We start from the raw sequence: 16,424 nt of genomic DNA, 5'->3' as shown, positions 1-16,424 counted from the left end.
ACTTGGATGTGTTAGTAATGTTGCTTGGTTTTCATGGTGTTGTAACTTGGTGTGGATGTTCATAGCCACCTCAGGTTATTCAGACAGTTATGGAACGTGTCTGCACAGGTGGACAAACAAGTAAACATGTGACTTGGCGTTAGTTACTTCAGAGCTAATGTAGGTGTGGCAATGCAAGGAGAAAAATAGACTTTATTATGCACTGCAGTTTACCTACTTATTTGCAAGAAATTAGAATTTTTTTTATTCAGCAAGGATACATAAAATTGATCATAAAGACATTTTATAATGTTGATTTACATTTAAAATAAATGCTGTTCCTTTGAACTTTTTATTCTTTTTAAAAAATCCTGAGAAAAAAATGCAGCACTGTTTGCATACAAATAACAACAAATGTTTCTTGAACCGCAAATTAGCATATTAGAATGATTTCTGAAGGATCATGTGACACTGAAGATGGGAGTAATGATGCTGAAAATTCAGCTTTGCATCACAAGAATAAATTACGTTTTAAAATATATTCAAATAGAAAACTGTTTTTAAAATGTAATATTTCACAATATTACTGTATCTTCTAATTGAATAAATGGAGCCTTGGTGAGCATAATAGACTTAATTTAAAAAAAATTAAAAGATCTGACTAAACTAAGTGTTCTTTGCTTGTTTGTTTGTGTTTAGTGTGGCCAGGGGCTGTGAGGGCTCCTCGGGGAGACTCCAGACAAGCCCACACAGAGAATGCTGGAGGTGCAGGAGGAGAGACCAGCAGCAGCAGCAGCCACAGCCACGGCAACCACCGCAGCTACCGGAACCACAGGAAACGCTTCGGGCAGGAAGGAGAGGGCCAAAGAACGGCAAGAGGAGGGCCAGGACTGCAGCAGCCCTGTCGCAACCCCCAATACCGGGCCCCGGAGCACCCGGGCCAAAGCTACGCCCACCTCTACACATACACACTCCCACACACACACACCCAGTCCCCACCAGCACTCTACTGCTCCTGCCTCTGTCGCACTGGGACTGACGTCAATGCATTCCAGCAACCCCAAAGTGAGGAACTCTCCATCGGCTAACACTCAGAGGTGAGAGAACTGTACATGTGTACGAACTATTCCTTGAAACCAAAGTTTTATTAGTTTTGTAATGTCATATATAGCCTATATACATGCGCTACAGTTTGAAAGTAGTTTATATTTTTATTCAGCAAGGATGCATTAAATTAAGCAAAAGTGACTGTAAAAACATTCATAATGTTACAAAAGATTTGTTTCACATAAAGGCTCTTCTTTTAAGCTATTCTTAAAAAATCATATAAAAAGGTATCTTGGTTTCTATAAAAATATTAAGCAGCTGTTTTCAACATTGGTAGTAATTAGAAATGTATCTTGAGCAGTAAATCATCATCTTAGAATGATTTCTGAAGGATCGTGACTCTGAAGACTGGAGTAATGATGCTGAAAATTCAGCTTTGCCATCACATGAATGAGTTTCATTTGTAAATATAAACCAACTTTTTTCAGAAGTTAAAAAAAAAAAAATATCTTACCGACCCCAAACTTTTCAACAATAATGTATCTAGCAATACAATAACAAAATGCTGAAATTAATAACAAAAATAGTTTGGTTTGTTCAGTGTGGCATGCAAAAATTGTATAGAGGTGAATATGGACAGATGTGGATTAACATTAATTTTAAATAATGGAAGCAATATTTAGCATTTTTATGTGATTTTCATTTAAAGGGTTAGCTCACCCAAATATGAAAATTCTGTCATTAATCACTCACCCTCATGTCGTTTCAAACCCATAAGACCTTTGTTCATCTTTGGAACACAAATTAAGATATTTTTGTTGAAATCTGAGAGCTCTCTGACCCTCCATAGACAGCAATGCAACTGACACGTTCAAGGCCCAGAAACTTAATAAGGACATCGTTAAAATAGTCCATGTGACATCAGTGGTTCAAATCTAATGTTATGAAGTTATGAGATTACTTTTTGTGCGCAAAGAAAACAGAAATAACTACAAAAAGTATTATTATATCTTCATAACATTACATTTGAACCACTGATGTCACATGGGCTATTTTAACTAGGTCTGTCGCAATAATCAATATATCGACTTATTGCACAATATATGTACATGACCTCAATAATTTTTGGTGAAGCGATATATTGGCCATTATTTACATAAAAATTAATGTCACCGTGTTTTTTGCATTCCACTTGCGCCTGTGTCTTTTGCAGCTTCTGCATAACGTGGTGTAGTCATGAGGTGCTAGTTCAAATTTAAAACTGTCTTCTGCAGTTATGGCTTTGTTTAGGGGTCTCTGCCTTTGTGCAAACGGGCAGGGATTGTGTTTTTCAGCAGTATTGTGCACCCTTAATTTACAGAGAAAGGAATGTCAGGGAAAAATCTGTTGATGGAAAAATCTCCATACAAGTTCTTTGTGCCTTTTTCTTTTTTCTAAATGTTACATTGCACTTTTGTTAGAAAATCTTAATTTTTCAATTTATTCATGTTTTTTACGTATCTAATATTTTGATTCAGAATTAAAAGTTTGTTGTCATTTGAAAGTGTGTAGGCCTTTTTGCATTATTAAGCCATTATATTATGATTATATATTCAGTGGCATAAAATGGTCTTAAAATGACAATAATATCGCTTATCGCAATTATTTCTGGGGCAATATATCACACAATAAAATGTTATCGTGACGAGCCTAATTTTAACGAAGCCCTTACTACCTTTCTGGGCCTTGAACGTGTCCGTTGCATTGATGTCTATGCAGGGTCAGAAAGCTCTCGGATGTCATAGTCTACTGATTTTGGAAAATATGTAGTATTTCATAATCCCTAATTTTAATAAATTATCGAAATTGGTTTTTGTTTCATCCTTAGTTTTATTTCCCTGGGTAAAATGCCTTAAACTGTTTTAATGCAGTCAGACACAATTGCGGATACTATTAATTCACCACTATCTTATATTAAACCGTTCTTAAGTGTATGAGGAGTAGTTGTTTTAATTTCTGCCTAATGGAGATGCACCACACCAGCGACTCATTTGCTGCCCACTTACTCACAATTCCCACCCCCACTTATGGCCATTGAGCTGTCTCTTATAGACAGGAAACCAGTGCGAGCTGAAGTAACTGCGGCACAAGTGCAAGGCAAACTGTGCCCTAAAGGCAGCGCTGGACATGGAAAGCTTCCAGAACCTCATTGAGCATTTGAGAAACTGACCCACTTCAGCTCAGCCAGAGCATATACATCCCGCCCTGCTGGACGTTGGTTCCAAAATGGCTGCTCTTGCTGATTCACAGATCTGGAATTGGTTAAGGAGTCGGCAGCGGGGCTCCTGGGAGTCCTTCAGTGAACGCTATGGCCCATAGCCTAATCACAACCCATTCTGTATGTGTTTGCAGCTGCTGTCCAAAGCGTTTGGATTTTCTCTGAATACTGAAAATAATTTTGCATTGTGCGCAGAGCTCTGAAACATGGCCATGGCCTGTGAAACCGGTACCTCACTTTTGGAAAGCAGTTTGTGCTTTCAGGCAGACATTAGGATCTAATATGGAGGCAAAATGGACAAGAATATAAGTTTTACTGCCAAACTCAAAGGTGTCCAACAATGACTTGCCATTACCGTTGGCGTGTAACTGGTTTCCCTGGTAACCAGGCGCTGTGGACCCATTTCTTTGGCTATGGATGGAGGCTAGCTTGCGGGAGATCTGGTTTGACGAGTTTTGATTAAATATTAACCTGGCAGTCGGTCAACAAAGAACAGGCTAGGACAGAAGGTCGCTGAGAGTACTGTAATTGCGTCACCGGTACACGTCAAGATTGCCCTCCTATTATCGAATGGCATGTTTTCAGGGTGTGGTGGCTGCAATTGATCAGTCAGCTGCTAAGATATGACTCAGTCGTCTCCACTTTTTCATTCTGGCCTAAGTGGAATTCTTTACCAAAGAAAGGGAAGTTAATAGGATTCTGCTGGTTTTCCACAGACAAAGTGGAAATGGCAGAAACGTTGGAACTATTGAGTAAATAAATGTTTTGGCTTAAAGATATTATGAATGGGATACAGTCTTGCTGTAACGGTTATAAATGTATAATTCAAAATATGCAATAAAAACAAATAAATAGCAACCTTGCAGAATATTTATTGTTTTTAAAGAAATAAATTTTATTCAGCAAGGTTGCATTTAATTGATGCACTTGACCGTGAATATTTTTTTCGGAAATATTTGTTACTGAAATCCTAAAAAAATGTATCAGGGTTTCCACAAAAATATTAGGCAGCACAAGCTGTTGGTGATTATTAAAAATAATGAGTCATAAGCACCAAATCGGCATATTAGAATGATTTCTAAAGGATCATGTGACACTGAAGACTGGAGTAAAGATGCAAAAAATTTAGCTTTGCATCATAGGAATAAATTACATTTTAAATTTATGTATTAAATATAGTTTAAATGTAATATTTTGCAATATTACTGTTTTTGCTTTTTTTCATCAAATAAATTAACTTTAGTGAGCATAAGAGACTTATTTCAAAAGTACTGATAAAAATCATACCGACCCAAAACCTTTGAAACGGTAGTGTTCATTTTTGTTAAATATTTAAGAAATATTAAAAAGCCTAAAACATTTTCAGCACAGTGTGCAATACTAATGCTCAAATTATCACAGAAAATTACAAATTAAAGCTTGTAACACTTAAACGCATAACACCATGATACATAATAAACAAATGCAAGATGTAGTGTTAAGACAAATTACATTAATAGGCCCCAAACTCTCTCGAATTTGAATATTGTTAACAATTTTTTATATTAAATAACTGTTTGATTTGAAAAATATTTAGATGTCAATTTTTGTCTTTGTTCAGCAGTGCCAGTTTTTTTTTTTTTTTTTTTTTTTTTTTTTTAAAGGCTGAAATGATTGATCTTGACCGTCCAAACTGTGTGCCCTGGGTCAATCTCACCCATTTTTTCTTTCACTTTTCTCAGCAGTCCGAAATCCAAGCAGGAGGCCATGGTGAGGTCGCCACCCGTGATGTCCCCCTCCAGCGCCGCACAAATGGACTCCAAACTGCCCAACCAGGGAAAGCAAGGGGGCGCTGGCAGCCAATCACAGCCGTCTCCTTGTGACCCCAAGTCACTGAGTGGAAGCCACACACCCAAAGGTCCCCAAGGCCCCATAGGGAGTATGGGACTCAAAAATGGACAAGGCCTGAGTTCAGGCAATGGGGCAAAAGGCAAGATTAAAAGAGAGAGGAGCACTTCAGTGGAGTCATTTGAGCAAAGGGATACAGGAACGCCAAACAATGAAGGGGACCAGAAAGGTAAAATAAAATGTGATTTTGAGAGTTTTTCACATGCATTTTGAATTATGAAGCTGATTCAAAGCTCTTGCATTCATAATGTATCATTCATTAAAGGTATAATTTACCACTATGGTTTTAGATGACATCTAGTGTGGTTTTAAGCATCTCCAGTATCTTGCATTACTATATTGGTCAGGTAATTATATTGAGCGGTGGCATGATGTGCAGTTATTTTTGTATCTCTCAATATTATGATCTTCCTGTGGCACAGAGTGATACTATTACCACCTTGCTTTGACATTGAATGGACGTCAGTTTTGTGCATTAGGTCCATTCTCAGGAAACGGAGCGTTTTTTGCTTAAACTCCCCCCCCCCCCCCCCCCCCCCCCCCTTTTGTTTCATTCATTCATTTAAAAAAAAAAATAATAATAATAATAAATGCCTTGTAATAAATCACACATTATAATTGGATGAATTTACATCACATAGAGGAAAAATTAATAAACTTGATAATTATGCATTTTGCTTGATGGGGAAAATCCAAGCAAACGTGATGAAACACTGATTAAGAATGCAAGATGGCCTTCTGTTTCTTTTCTTTTTTTTTTTCTTTTTTTTTATATTACATGATGGTCAAAGATGCAACATTCAATAAGATGCTATGCAAAATTAATGTTAGAAATATAAATAGAAAGGTGCAGAATTGTGACATTGGCAATAGTAATAACTTATTTATAATGGCTAATAATATTATTTTAAAATTTCTGAATTGCACACTTGACTGTAAACTTTGAAGTTTGTAATGGGAACAGGCATACCACGATGTCCAGAGAATGACCCATTAATGTCCTGGTTCTTTTGTTTTGAATTGTTTAATAAGGGTCTTTTTATGCTGTAATGTAGTGCTGGGCTATCATTTTCATATGCTTCTGGATGCACATTCTGTTTTCTGTCCATATATAGAATATGGCAAAGCTCCATTGCCAATGACCTTTAAATGACCCATGATGCTAACAGGCACCTTATCCCAAGGGCCACACATTTTCGCTGGTTTTCTTGTCATGTATGCGTTTGTTCATTTGGCAGGGTTGCACTGAGGGCTATAGTGGTGCATGAAGACATTCATACCCCTGTACGTTTTCTAGTGGCCGCATCACAGGATAGACCTGGTTTAGGAACGCCAGGGAACAAACCATTTGGTTTGCTGAGTGAGGGGGAGCCACCTTGCTGTTATTTTTTTCTTTTCCTCTTCTCCCCCTTTTTAAGGTTGGTGTTCCTGACAGTGTGAAGGACCCCTGCTGGTTGTTAATGCCTCTGCATAAACATATTTCAGTGTGACGCTCAATTTTTATTTTTTTGTTCTTTTGTTTTCGTTTCAGATTCTATTTTTTAAACCAGCTTTCCCCCCCCCCCCATTTAATTTTTTTAATTGGTAATTCTTGAGGTGCAGCATTAAAGTCTGTCAGTCTATATTTAAATGTTAGTTTTAAATGTTGATGTTTAAGTCCGAAATGGCTTGTTCAGAAGCAACCTGTTTGGTTTTCTTTGTGTACCAATGTGCTTGTATGCTCACAGGGAGACAGCTTGTAAGTCTGTTTGGTGTGCATGTTTGTGTTTGTTCAAGCTGTCGAGAGTTTGCTCTTGCCGTTTGAGCAGTATGTGATGTCTGTACACAGGAAGTCTTACATCTCCCCTTTTGACCCGACTGTGTCCTAGTTTCAGTGAGATGTTGTGGTCTGGGAACTAACCAACTGGATAGACACTAACAATAGTGCTACTGTATTGTCTTTTTAAAACCTTGTTCACACTGACAGTAGGGCTGTGCGATTTGGGGAAAAATATCAAATTGTGATTTTTTTTTTTTTTTTTAAATTTGCAAAGTCAAGCTTCAGCTCAATATTGTCAATAATGTGCAGCACAGTATGAGGATCATTACCCTGCTGAAAAAACAAACAATAGAAACCATCACAGAAATTCTTATAGTTTCCATAAAAACCAATACAAAATTCCTTTTTGTTTTGGGCATTATTCCAATAGGAATTGCTGTTCTATTGGTTGCCACCTGCTAGATTACATCCCAAGAACTGTATTTCTTTAGTCAATTATTAAAGTAGTACATGTTACACTGGCTGATTTATTCATTTTTAAGTATTTGGGATTTTAAGAACAAGTGGGAAATGTACTGAATGTTTCATTTCGTCCACGTGAAATTGGCAAGAGACCGGCTGCGTGTGTGCGGCTCGTCCGGGAGACGCGCAGCGTGGGTCAGAGCGGAGCGAGTATGAGAAGCATTCAAAGACACAGGCTGTGTGTGCGGTCTTCTGAATTAGCGAACATACATTTATTTCAAATTAAAATGTTGGGGAGATAAAATGTGTAAGATAACGTTCATGTAGCCTACTAATAAAAACATCTTATTTTCTCCAGTACTGAAAGCAGAACCGATAAGCTCTTGATATGCGTTGTGACGCAGCTCTTGCAAATTACCTTTTTTGGTCGTTGTCTGTCATTTCGAAGCTGAAGTTACATACATTTATCTTTAGTTTTAATTTGCCTAACTTTCGATCTGGCCCTAACTGACAGTGATTATTTTTTCTTCCTCCTCACTGGAGGTCAGCTGTTTTGATTGTTGTAGGTGTTCCTTTTAACTCCTGGATGCTGGTAATGTTATTGTTGGGCTGCACAACTGGCCATAAATGTTTTTGTTTTTTTCCCGTAAAAAATGTGGTTAAAAAATGTAATCATATCAGTCTTGAAAGTATATGTAAATGCAAAAGCTAATTCACTTGTTTGTATTTATAACTCTTGTGTGTTGACAGTGTGTTTTTGTGCTTTAAACTTACAAAGTGCTATAAGTGCATTGTCTAGGAGTTTATGTAACTCTAAATTTCTGTGTGCATTGAGGTTTTGAAACTTTTGACCTCATAATTGGTGAAATGTAAGTGGCTGGGTTGCATACATTTATTGTACTTTCACTTCTCTAAAACTTGAGCCTGTGGTTTCATGGCATTTAATAGTGACTAAGAACTTTCTATGTTGTCCAAGAAAAGTTTTATTTAAATTTTTTTCTTTGGAGAGCAATGTGTATTTTTGGCTCCAAGTTATCCAAAGTCTGTTTTAAGCCATCTTTGACACCTTTAAAAGTTTCAGAACAGCCTAGATTAGTCAGCATGGCATGAGCAAATGTGGAATTTATAAGGAATTATATTGTTGCATTTTCTATCCACCGATGTGTTTGAGAAACAACCCTGCAATTTAGTAGTAATGTGCTTCCCAGCAGTAGAAATCATTGACTGTTTCATGGACATCATGGTAATCTTACTCTTCTGTCTCTCTAAAGAAATGGGCAGTAGAGCGAAAAGGTTATGTGTTGGAGAGCGACGGTTGCCATACAGCGGTGCAGATTGGTGTTCAGGGGGAGAGAGTGATGAAGACGACCCAGGATTCTTCAGTATGTGCTTTCTGCATTTCATTTTTTGTTTATAATAAAATACATTTAAAGTGTAGAACAGTTCTTAAAAAATGTAGGTATGAAATTATAATTGTCACCTTGTGGCACAGATTTATTATGTAATACTAATAAGAAATTGAGTTGTAATTACAAATTCAATTTACAAACTATTGACATTTTAAGTCTTACTGCAAAAAAAAATTACGAAACCGAGTGATTGGCAACGTTATCTTATTGTTGCTAATGCTATGTGATCATATCTATAATGCTGCTTATGTTTTGCACAGACTGTAACTCCGCTGACATAAAGCCAGATCCAGTTGCTCTTTCTGCTTCTACGCCTACCCATAATACAGTTGGAGGACAGAGCACAGCGTCTGAATTGGGGAGTGGGCAGAAACCAGGGTCAAAGGTCGTTTACGTCTTCACCACAGAGATGGCCAACAAGTAAAGATTTCCTGTTTGTTCTTTATAAATGGTGCTTGTCATAATATAATTGTGAACGTGTTCTAACGCTTTGCACCCTCGGGTGCACTGATAAAATGCATTTGTTCTGTTAAATCACAGTGCCATGGTTTTGTCAGTTCAAAGAAGCAAATCCCTCTATCACTATCTCTCTCTTTCGTATTTCCTTTTTGCTGAGCTAAGAAATGTCTAAAAGTAGTAGTGGTAAAAGATGAAAGTGTTTGAGCACTGACAGCAAGATGTTTGTCTAAACTAGTCTCTTAGATGGCAGATATTAGAATGCCAAATGTTAGTGACAGGATGTGTCAGAAACTTTGTCAGATGTTGTGACCATAACGAAAGTCTCCCACAGAGCAGTGCCATTACTGCTCTCCCATCACACTAGATGGGACTGAGCCTAGTGTCAATTTCTTGTGACTATTTGTCTATCCTTTTCTAGCACTGGTGTGAATGTGGCTATGGACAGTCACCGTACTCGTTACTAGCATGTAACGTGGTGGTAGTGAAATAAATATGTTCTGTAATAAAACTGAAATGTGTGATTTCTGTGCCACGATCATCACTGAACAGAATTGCTAAAAAGTTTTTAAATTGCTTGAGCCAGTGTTGCTTTGTTTGTATATTTGGCATGCTCAAACAAACAGCAATTTTATAGTAGTGCCACAGATACAGATTGCTTACAGATTTCAAGAAAAACAACTGTTGTTTGTACATATTAAACTGGGATTGGCGTAAGTGTTTTACGAGAAAATAAATGCACACTTCAGTTTTAAATGAGATATTAAAGTGAATACTGCTTTTGGTCAGAAGAGTTATGCAAAGCTTTGACTGTGACTGTTTTCTTCCCATCTCAGGGCGGCAGATGCAGTCATAACGGGACATGTAGACAACATCATCACTTACCATATGAATAATATCTCTAATAGCAAGGGTGGAAAGCCCCAGCTCCCCCTGGTAAGAAAGGACATCACTGAATTGTGATTACACTAAATGTCAAGAATGTTTGCTACTAAATGTCAAGATTTTCACAGATGCGTTAAACATTTCTATTTTATTGTCTGTTTTAGAACAATCAGATTGGGTCCCTCAGAAGTGACACTAAACAGCAAGGAGTTCCATCCCAGCAACAGCCCTCATCTCTCGCCAGTGATCAGAACCACCAAGCAGCCTCTAAAGTAGCGCAGCCAGGCCAGCAGCAGCAGCAACAACCTCAAGCGCAACCCACCCAACCTCAGCAACCAACCCAGGGGGCAAAACCAACTAGCCTGCCTCCAGACAATGCACCTTCAGCTGGTATGGACTCTAAGAGCCTCCCCAGCAGTAGCCCACAGGATGGTGCTGGATCCCACGATGGTAGCAACTCTGCAGGGACACCTGGTAGCCAGGCCTCCAACCAGCCTCCCAATGCTGGCCCTCCACAGAGCTTCCCATCCCTAGATTTACCTAAAGGGGCAGATGCCAAGCTCACAGCTCAACACCACCAGCAGCTGGCTCATGAAATCATGTCTAGCATGGGGGACAACCCTGAGGGCCTTTCCCAAGAGCAACTTGAACACAGGGAACGTTCCTTACAGACTTTACGTGATATACAGCGTATGCTCTTCCCAGATGATAAGGACATGGCTGTCATGGGCCAAGGGAACATGGGTGGACCCCTGCCCAATTCTGCAATGATGGAAGGAGGACCCAAGAAAATAGAACAAGGGCCTCTCCAAGCCATGATAGCCCAGTCAAAAAGCCTTGGGAAGCCAGGTGGTCCTGGAGGACCACGTCCAGATGGGCCTCCCTTTGGTCCACCTGGTCCTAGAGACATGCCCTTTTCTCCAGATGATCTTGGACCCCCTCCACCAGGTCCAGGACTTATGAACTCTCATCCAGGTCCTGGTGGAGAGCATGGAGACCATATGACCCCAGAGCAGATGGCCTGGCTAAAACTGCAGCAAGACTTCTATGAGGAGAAGAAGCGCAAACAGGAACAAATGCAGCATAGGCCAATGGGAGACATGATGCTTCATCAGGGTGGACCTAGAGGAATGATGCGAGGTCCACCGCCACCCTACCAGATGAATCCTGGAGAGGTGTGGGGCCCTGGTGGCCCTGAACCATTCCCTGACCAGATGAACATGGGCCCCAGAGGGATGCATCCACACATGCAGAGGATGCCTGGCTTCCCTGGCATGATGAACCCTGACATGGAGGGAGGGCCCAATACTATGCCCAGACCTGGAATGAACTGGCCTGATGATATGCCAAAAATGGGGGATGGGAGGGGATTCCCTCCTGGACAAGGCATGTTTGGAGGTCCGGGTGGAAGGGTGGAAAGATTCCCTAATCCTCAGTCTGTACAGGAAGCTATGTTCCATCAAGGTATGGGTGATAAACAAGGCATGGGTCTGACGCCTGGCATGATGATGGAGATGAATCGAATGATGGGTAATCAAAGACCCATGGAGCCTGGAAATGGAGGTGGCATGATGTTTCCCAGAATGCCAGGTGACGGTCCCATGAGCCCCTCCTCAAGAATGGAGTTTGTGAAAGGTCTTGGTCGAGACATGAATGAATTTGGCATGGGACCTGGAAACCTCAATGTAAACATGGGTCCTAGCCTGCAGATGATACCACCTAAGATGAGAGATCCACCAATGAACCTTAGTCCAGAGGAAATTATGAAGATGAGGCAAGGTGGAGGTCCAATGCCTGACAATGTAGTTCCTTCACAGAGAATGATGCAGGGGCCTCCTTTCCATGACCAGACCCATGCAGGAGACATCAACATGGGACCCAGCCGACAATTCCCTGGCATGGGTCCCCAAGGCCCTGGAAATCCAAGAGGTCCCAGAGGCGAGCCACCCTTTGGACCTGATCAAAGAGGAGGCAGTGTGGGTGGAAATGGTCGTCTTAGTCACATGCCTCCTTTACCACCGAACCAAGCTCCCAACAGCTCAGGGCCTCCGCCTGGCCAGAGAAATATGAGTCGCAAGCCCTCAGACCTGAATGTCCAGTCTGGCCCCGCTAATTCGCCCAACATCAATGTCAACCCGCTAAAGTCACCAACACTGCGGCAGGTTCAGTCGCCGATGCTGGGCTCACCATCAGGTAACCTCAAGTCTCCACAGACGCCGTCCCAGCTGGCTGGTATGCTAAGCGGACCATCAGCGGCAGCAGTAGCAGCAGCGGCAGCCATTAAGTCTCCTCCCATGATGGGCTCAGCAGGGGCATCACCTGTCCATATGAAGTCTCCTTCGCTTCCTGCCCCCTCCCCTGGCTGGACGTCATCACCCAAGCCGCCCATGCAAAGTCCAGGAATCCCTCAAAACAAGCCTTCCCTTAGTATGACGTCACCAACTATGATGGGCAGTGTAGAGCAAGGTACAATAAAAATTCCTGCCTAAACAAATGTCTTTTATTAGCCATTATGTATGTTACACAAGTTTACTTTTTAGTCAGTGTGCATATGGCATATTTTTATGTGGAGAGTCTTTGTTTATCGGTATGTAACACTGTTGGTACTTTTTGTTGGTCCCCTTTAGACATTTTGTTGACTATAGGTGACTTTGCAACTACACGTCAATCACCAGTCATTAGAGTATTAGTAGACCATCTGCTTAATATCTGCTGAAACATTTTATTGGTTTCTCAACATTGGATGTTGAACAGACATTCTACTGACTTGAAGTAATTTTGTAAGTACAACTTACTCTACTAACCCTAACCATGAAGTCTACTAATACTGTAATAACAGTTAGTTGACAGTCAGTTGGCACTTTGTTTTCACGTGGTCTCAATTATTCCTGCTAATTATACTGTTACACAGCAGGATCTTTTTAGTAATGTTTTAACAGCTATTGACCTAAGATGTGTCAGATAAAAGGTCATTGGTAAAAGCTTTTCTTCCTATATCCTACATCTCCTCTCTTCTCTTGACCTCCTCTCTCCTCTTCTTTTCTCAGGTGGTAATCCTCCTCCCTCAGCTCCTCCCTCCAGTAGTTCCTCCAGTCAGCCAGGTGGCATGAATGTGCCAGGAAGTCTTCCATCCAGCAGCCCCTACACAATGCCCCCAGAGCCAACGTTATCCCAAAATCCTCTTTCCATCATGATGTCCCGCATGTCCAAGTTCGCAATGCCCAGTTCTACGCCCCTCTACCATGATGCAATCAAAACCGTGGCTAGCTCTGATGATGACTCGCCGCCTGCTCGATCGCCAAACCTGCCATCTATGAACAACAGCATGCCCGGTAATGTCTATAAGAGTTAACAAAAATGCAGTAGGTTTTGGTTATGCTGGCATATTCTAGAGGTCTTTTCCACTAAATTAAAATCTTTTGGTTCTCTTTGTAGGTATGGGTGTGAACCATCACCCAGGTCATCCTCGAATGATGACACCCAACTCTTCTGGTCCCATGCCTTCCCTCAGCCCAATGGGGATGAACGCTATGGGCTCCCAGCCACTTTCCCATGGCATGCCAAACCAGATGCCCTCGCCCAATCCCATGGGCCCCAATATGCCTCCTCACTCTGGGCCTATGGGTCCAGGCATGATGCCTCATGGTATGATGATGAACCCAGTCTCCCAAGACCCTGGCATGGGCAACCACCACATGATGCCACAGGGGCGTATGGGTCTTCCTCATCGAGGACAGGGCTTCCCTCCAGGACAGTCACCTCCACAGCAGGTCCCCTTTCCTCACAATGGTCCCGGGCACCAGGGTGGCTTCCCTCACGGGATGGGTTTCCAGGGAGAAGGGGGCCCGTTGGGCAGGATGGGCAATATGCCTCATGGACCTGGTGGTGAGCCAGGTATGTGTAAACCTAACACTCCAGGAGGCCAGGAGTTTAATAACATGCCGGGTGTCTTCAGTGACTCGGATTTACATGAGGTCATGCGACCAGGTGCGTCAGGTATCCCCGAGTTTGACCTCTCTCGAATTATCCCCTCTGAGAAGCCTAGCCAGACTCTGTCCTACTTCCCTCGTGGTGGAGACGCCCCTGGTGGGAAGCCACCACACCCGTCTGGCCCACCTGGATTTCCTCAAATGCAGGGGATGATGGGTGAGGGCAATCCGAGGATGGGCCTCCCCATGCAGGGAATGGGTGGTCCTCCTGGCCCTGGACATATGGGACCACAGGACATGCCCATGGGTAATCCAGGCCACAATCCCATGAGACCCCCAGGTTTCATAGGTCAGGGTATGATGGGGCCACAGCACAGGATGTTGTCTCCTGGCCAGCAGCCAGGAATGATGGGAGGCCCTGGAATGATGCAAGGAAAGGAACGGCCAATGTACAACCACCCTGGCCCTGTGGGGTCTCCTAACATGATGATGTCACTACAAGGGATGAGCGGTCCTCAGCAGACTATGATGATGCCTTCTCAGATGAGGCCTCGAGGAATGGCAGCAGACATGGGCATGGGATTTAACCCTGGCCCAGGGAACCCTGGGAATTTAATGTTTTGAGCCTCCACTACAGTTATGAACAGTCGGGAAACTGTGTAACCTGTGAAATAAAAACCTTCTGAAATGAAAGACAAAAAGAAACTCTTTGTTGTCAAGCAGATACGTGTGGAAACCGGGACATTTTCTGTGCGCACACACACCCTGACACCTGGTTAGAGCAAGGTTTATAGCTTAAACATTGATGGGTGTCCATCACATACACATGGATGTGTTCACAGGGAATCTTCTGCATTGGTAATGTCATTAAACAGGCGGAAGTGTGAGAAGCTAATTGTGCTTTCCTCAAAGTTGGGCTCAGGTCCAGCACCGTTTGGAAGGGACTTTTTTTCGACAACTTGGGAATGTATATGGAATTTACAAGACCGACTTGCGTCGAGGATATTTGTTTGACATTGTGGACAAGATGCCACATATAAAGTCTACAGCAAACCAAGTATGAACGTTTAGGGGCTTCATTGTACTTTTATACATGGTTGGAAACCAGGAAAGATTGTTGGAAAAAAAAAAGTCCAAGAACTGAAAGAATAGACATGAAAGTGGAAAAGTCAAGGAACATTTTGTCACAAGGTGCACCGTCTTGGCTTTATGTTTACATCTCATCGCATCACTTCCCTCCAAACAGGAAATGCTCTTTGTATGTGTGTACTGTACTTGTGTTGTTAAAGGGATTCTACCAGTGATTTCTATAGTTTTTTTTTTTTGTCTTCATTTGTAAAGGGGGGATTGAAGTGGTTGTTTGTGGACAGTAGGTGACACAACAGCACCACAAAATACTGTGTACTGTGGGGCGTACAGAATATTTTAAATTTAATTTTCTTTGCTACTCCAGTGTATGATAAAACCAAACTAAGACCTCATACAGATCATAGTATTATTAAAAAAAGCACAAATAAGAATTAACTGTAAAGAATAAAGTTTTTTCTTTTCTCCTTTTTTTTTTTAATTGTAGAGAAAAACACTTTGACAGTCAGTAGGAGCAGTAATCAGATGTATGCAGTGTGGTCTTCCGTTCCTGTTTTAGAAACCTCTGTGAGCTGGTCTGGGTACAGGTGAGGGTGACTGTGGAGGGGCATTTTTGAACCCCATAAACCAGCAGCACTCAGTTCTGCAGTGACGCTCAGGCTACTGTCTGCATATCAGTGTCTGTCCGACAAGGACTTCAGTCAGGCTGTCGCTGTTTGCCACCACTGCGGAATACATTGAAAAGATGTTTTTTGTTTTGTTTTTTTAATTGCTTGGCTGTGTACAGCTATACAGTGCAGCGTTGACAACATCTGAGCTACTGGAGGGTGGGCTTTTTCTTTCTTTTTTTGTAGAAAACAAATGATTATTAAAACAAAAACAGAAAAAAAGCTAATAGGTTGTCCTCTTGACCCTGCCCCTCCTGTGTTGATGCTCGTCATGTGTAACTCCATTGAATTTGGTACTGAACCACTTCCTAAGGCTGGGCTGTGGTGTTGGACGACAAATAAAATATATTGTTTGGTATAAAGAGTGTCAATGGCTTTGTGTGTATCTCATGGCTAATAATGGTCTTCCTCTGCCCCCTAGTGGCAGGTTATGTTTTCCTTTTTTTGGCTACCAGTTGCACAAAGCCAACAAGACATGATTATTTGGAATCTGTTATTATTTGTATGATTGAGTTGGCAGTGTAACATATTTAATCTGGTTTAGTGGGGGTGTAGCAAGTTTTTAAAAATATAATTTGGTACTAGAATGTTGTAATGTAA

The 16,424-nt window shown here is 41.5% G+C and overlaps 1 protein-coding gene across 1 annotated transcript in view; it reads left to right on the top strand.

Annotated features, from left to right (window-relative positions):
* LOC306872604 (B-cell CLL/lymphoma 9 protein-like) overlaps positions 1 to 16,199 on the top strand; it is a 50,712-nt gene extending 34,513 nt beyond the window's left edge. Inside the window, exons 4-11 of the mRNA XM_079421228.1 lie at positions 679 to 1,076; positions 5,005 to 5,339; positions 8,663 to 8,773; positions 9,061 to 9,220; positions 10,093 to 10,192; positions 10,306 to 12,607; positions 13,189 to 13,473; positions 13,577 to 16,199. Of these exons, the coding sequence (XP_079277354.1) occupies positions 736 to 1,076; positions 5,005 to 5,339; positions 8,663 to 8,773; positions 9,061 to 9,220; positions 10,093 to 10,192; positions 10,306 to 12,607; positions 13,189 to 13,473; positions 13,577 to 14,694 (4,752 nt within the window). The 5' untranslated portion in view covers positions 679 to 735 and the 3' untranslated portion in view covers positions 14,695 to 16,199. The remainder of the gene's footprint in view (positions 1 to 678; positions 1,077 to 5,004; positions 5,340 to 8,662; positions 8,774 to 9,060; positions 9,221 to 10,092; positions 10,193 to 10,305; positions 12,608 to 13,188; positions 13,474 to 13,576) is intronic.
* The last annotated feature ends 225 nt before the right edge of the window (positions 16,200 to 16,424 follow it).

Source organism: Barbus barbus, assembly GCF_936440315.1.
Source record: "Barbus barbus genome assembly, chromosome: 7".
Classification (NCBI taxonomy): Eukaryota; Metazoa; Chordata; class Actinopteri; order Cypriniformes; family Cyprinidae; genus Barbus; species Barbus barbus.
This window is presented reverse-complemented; position numbering and strand designations above follow the sequence as displayed.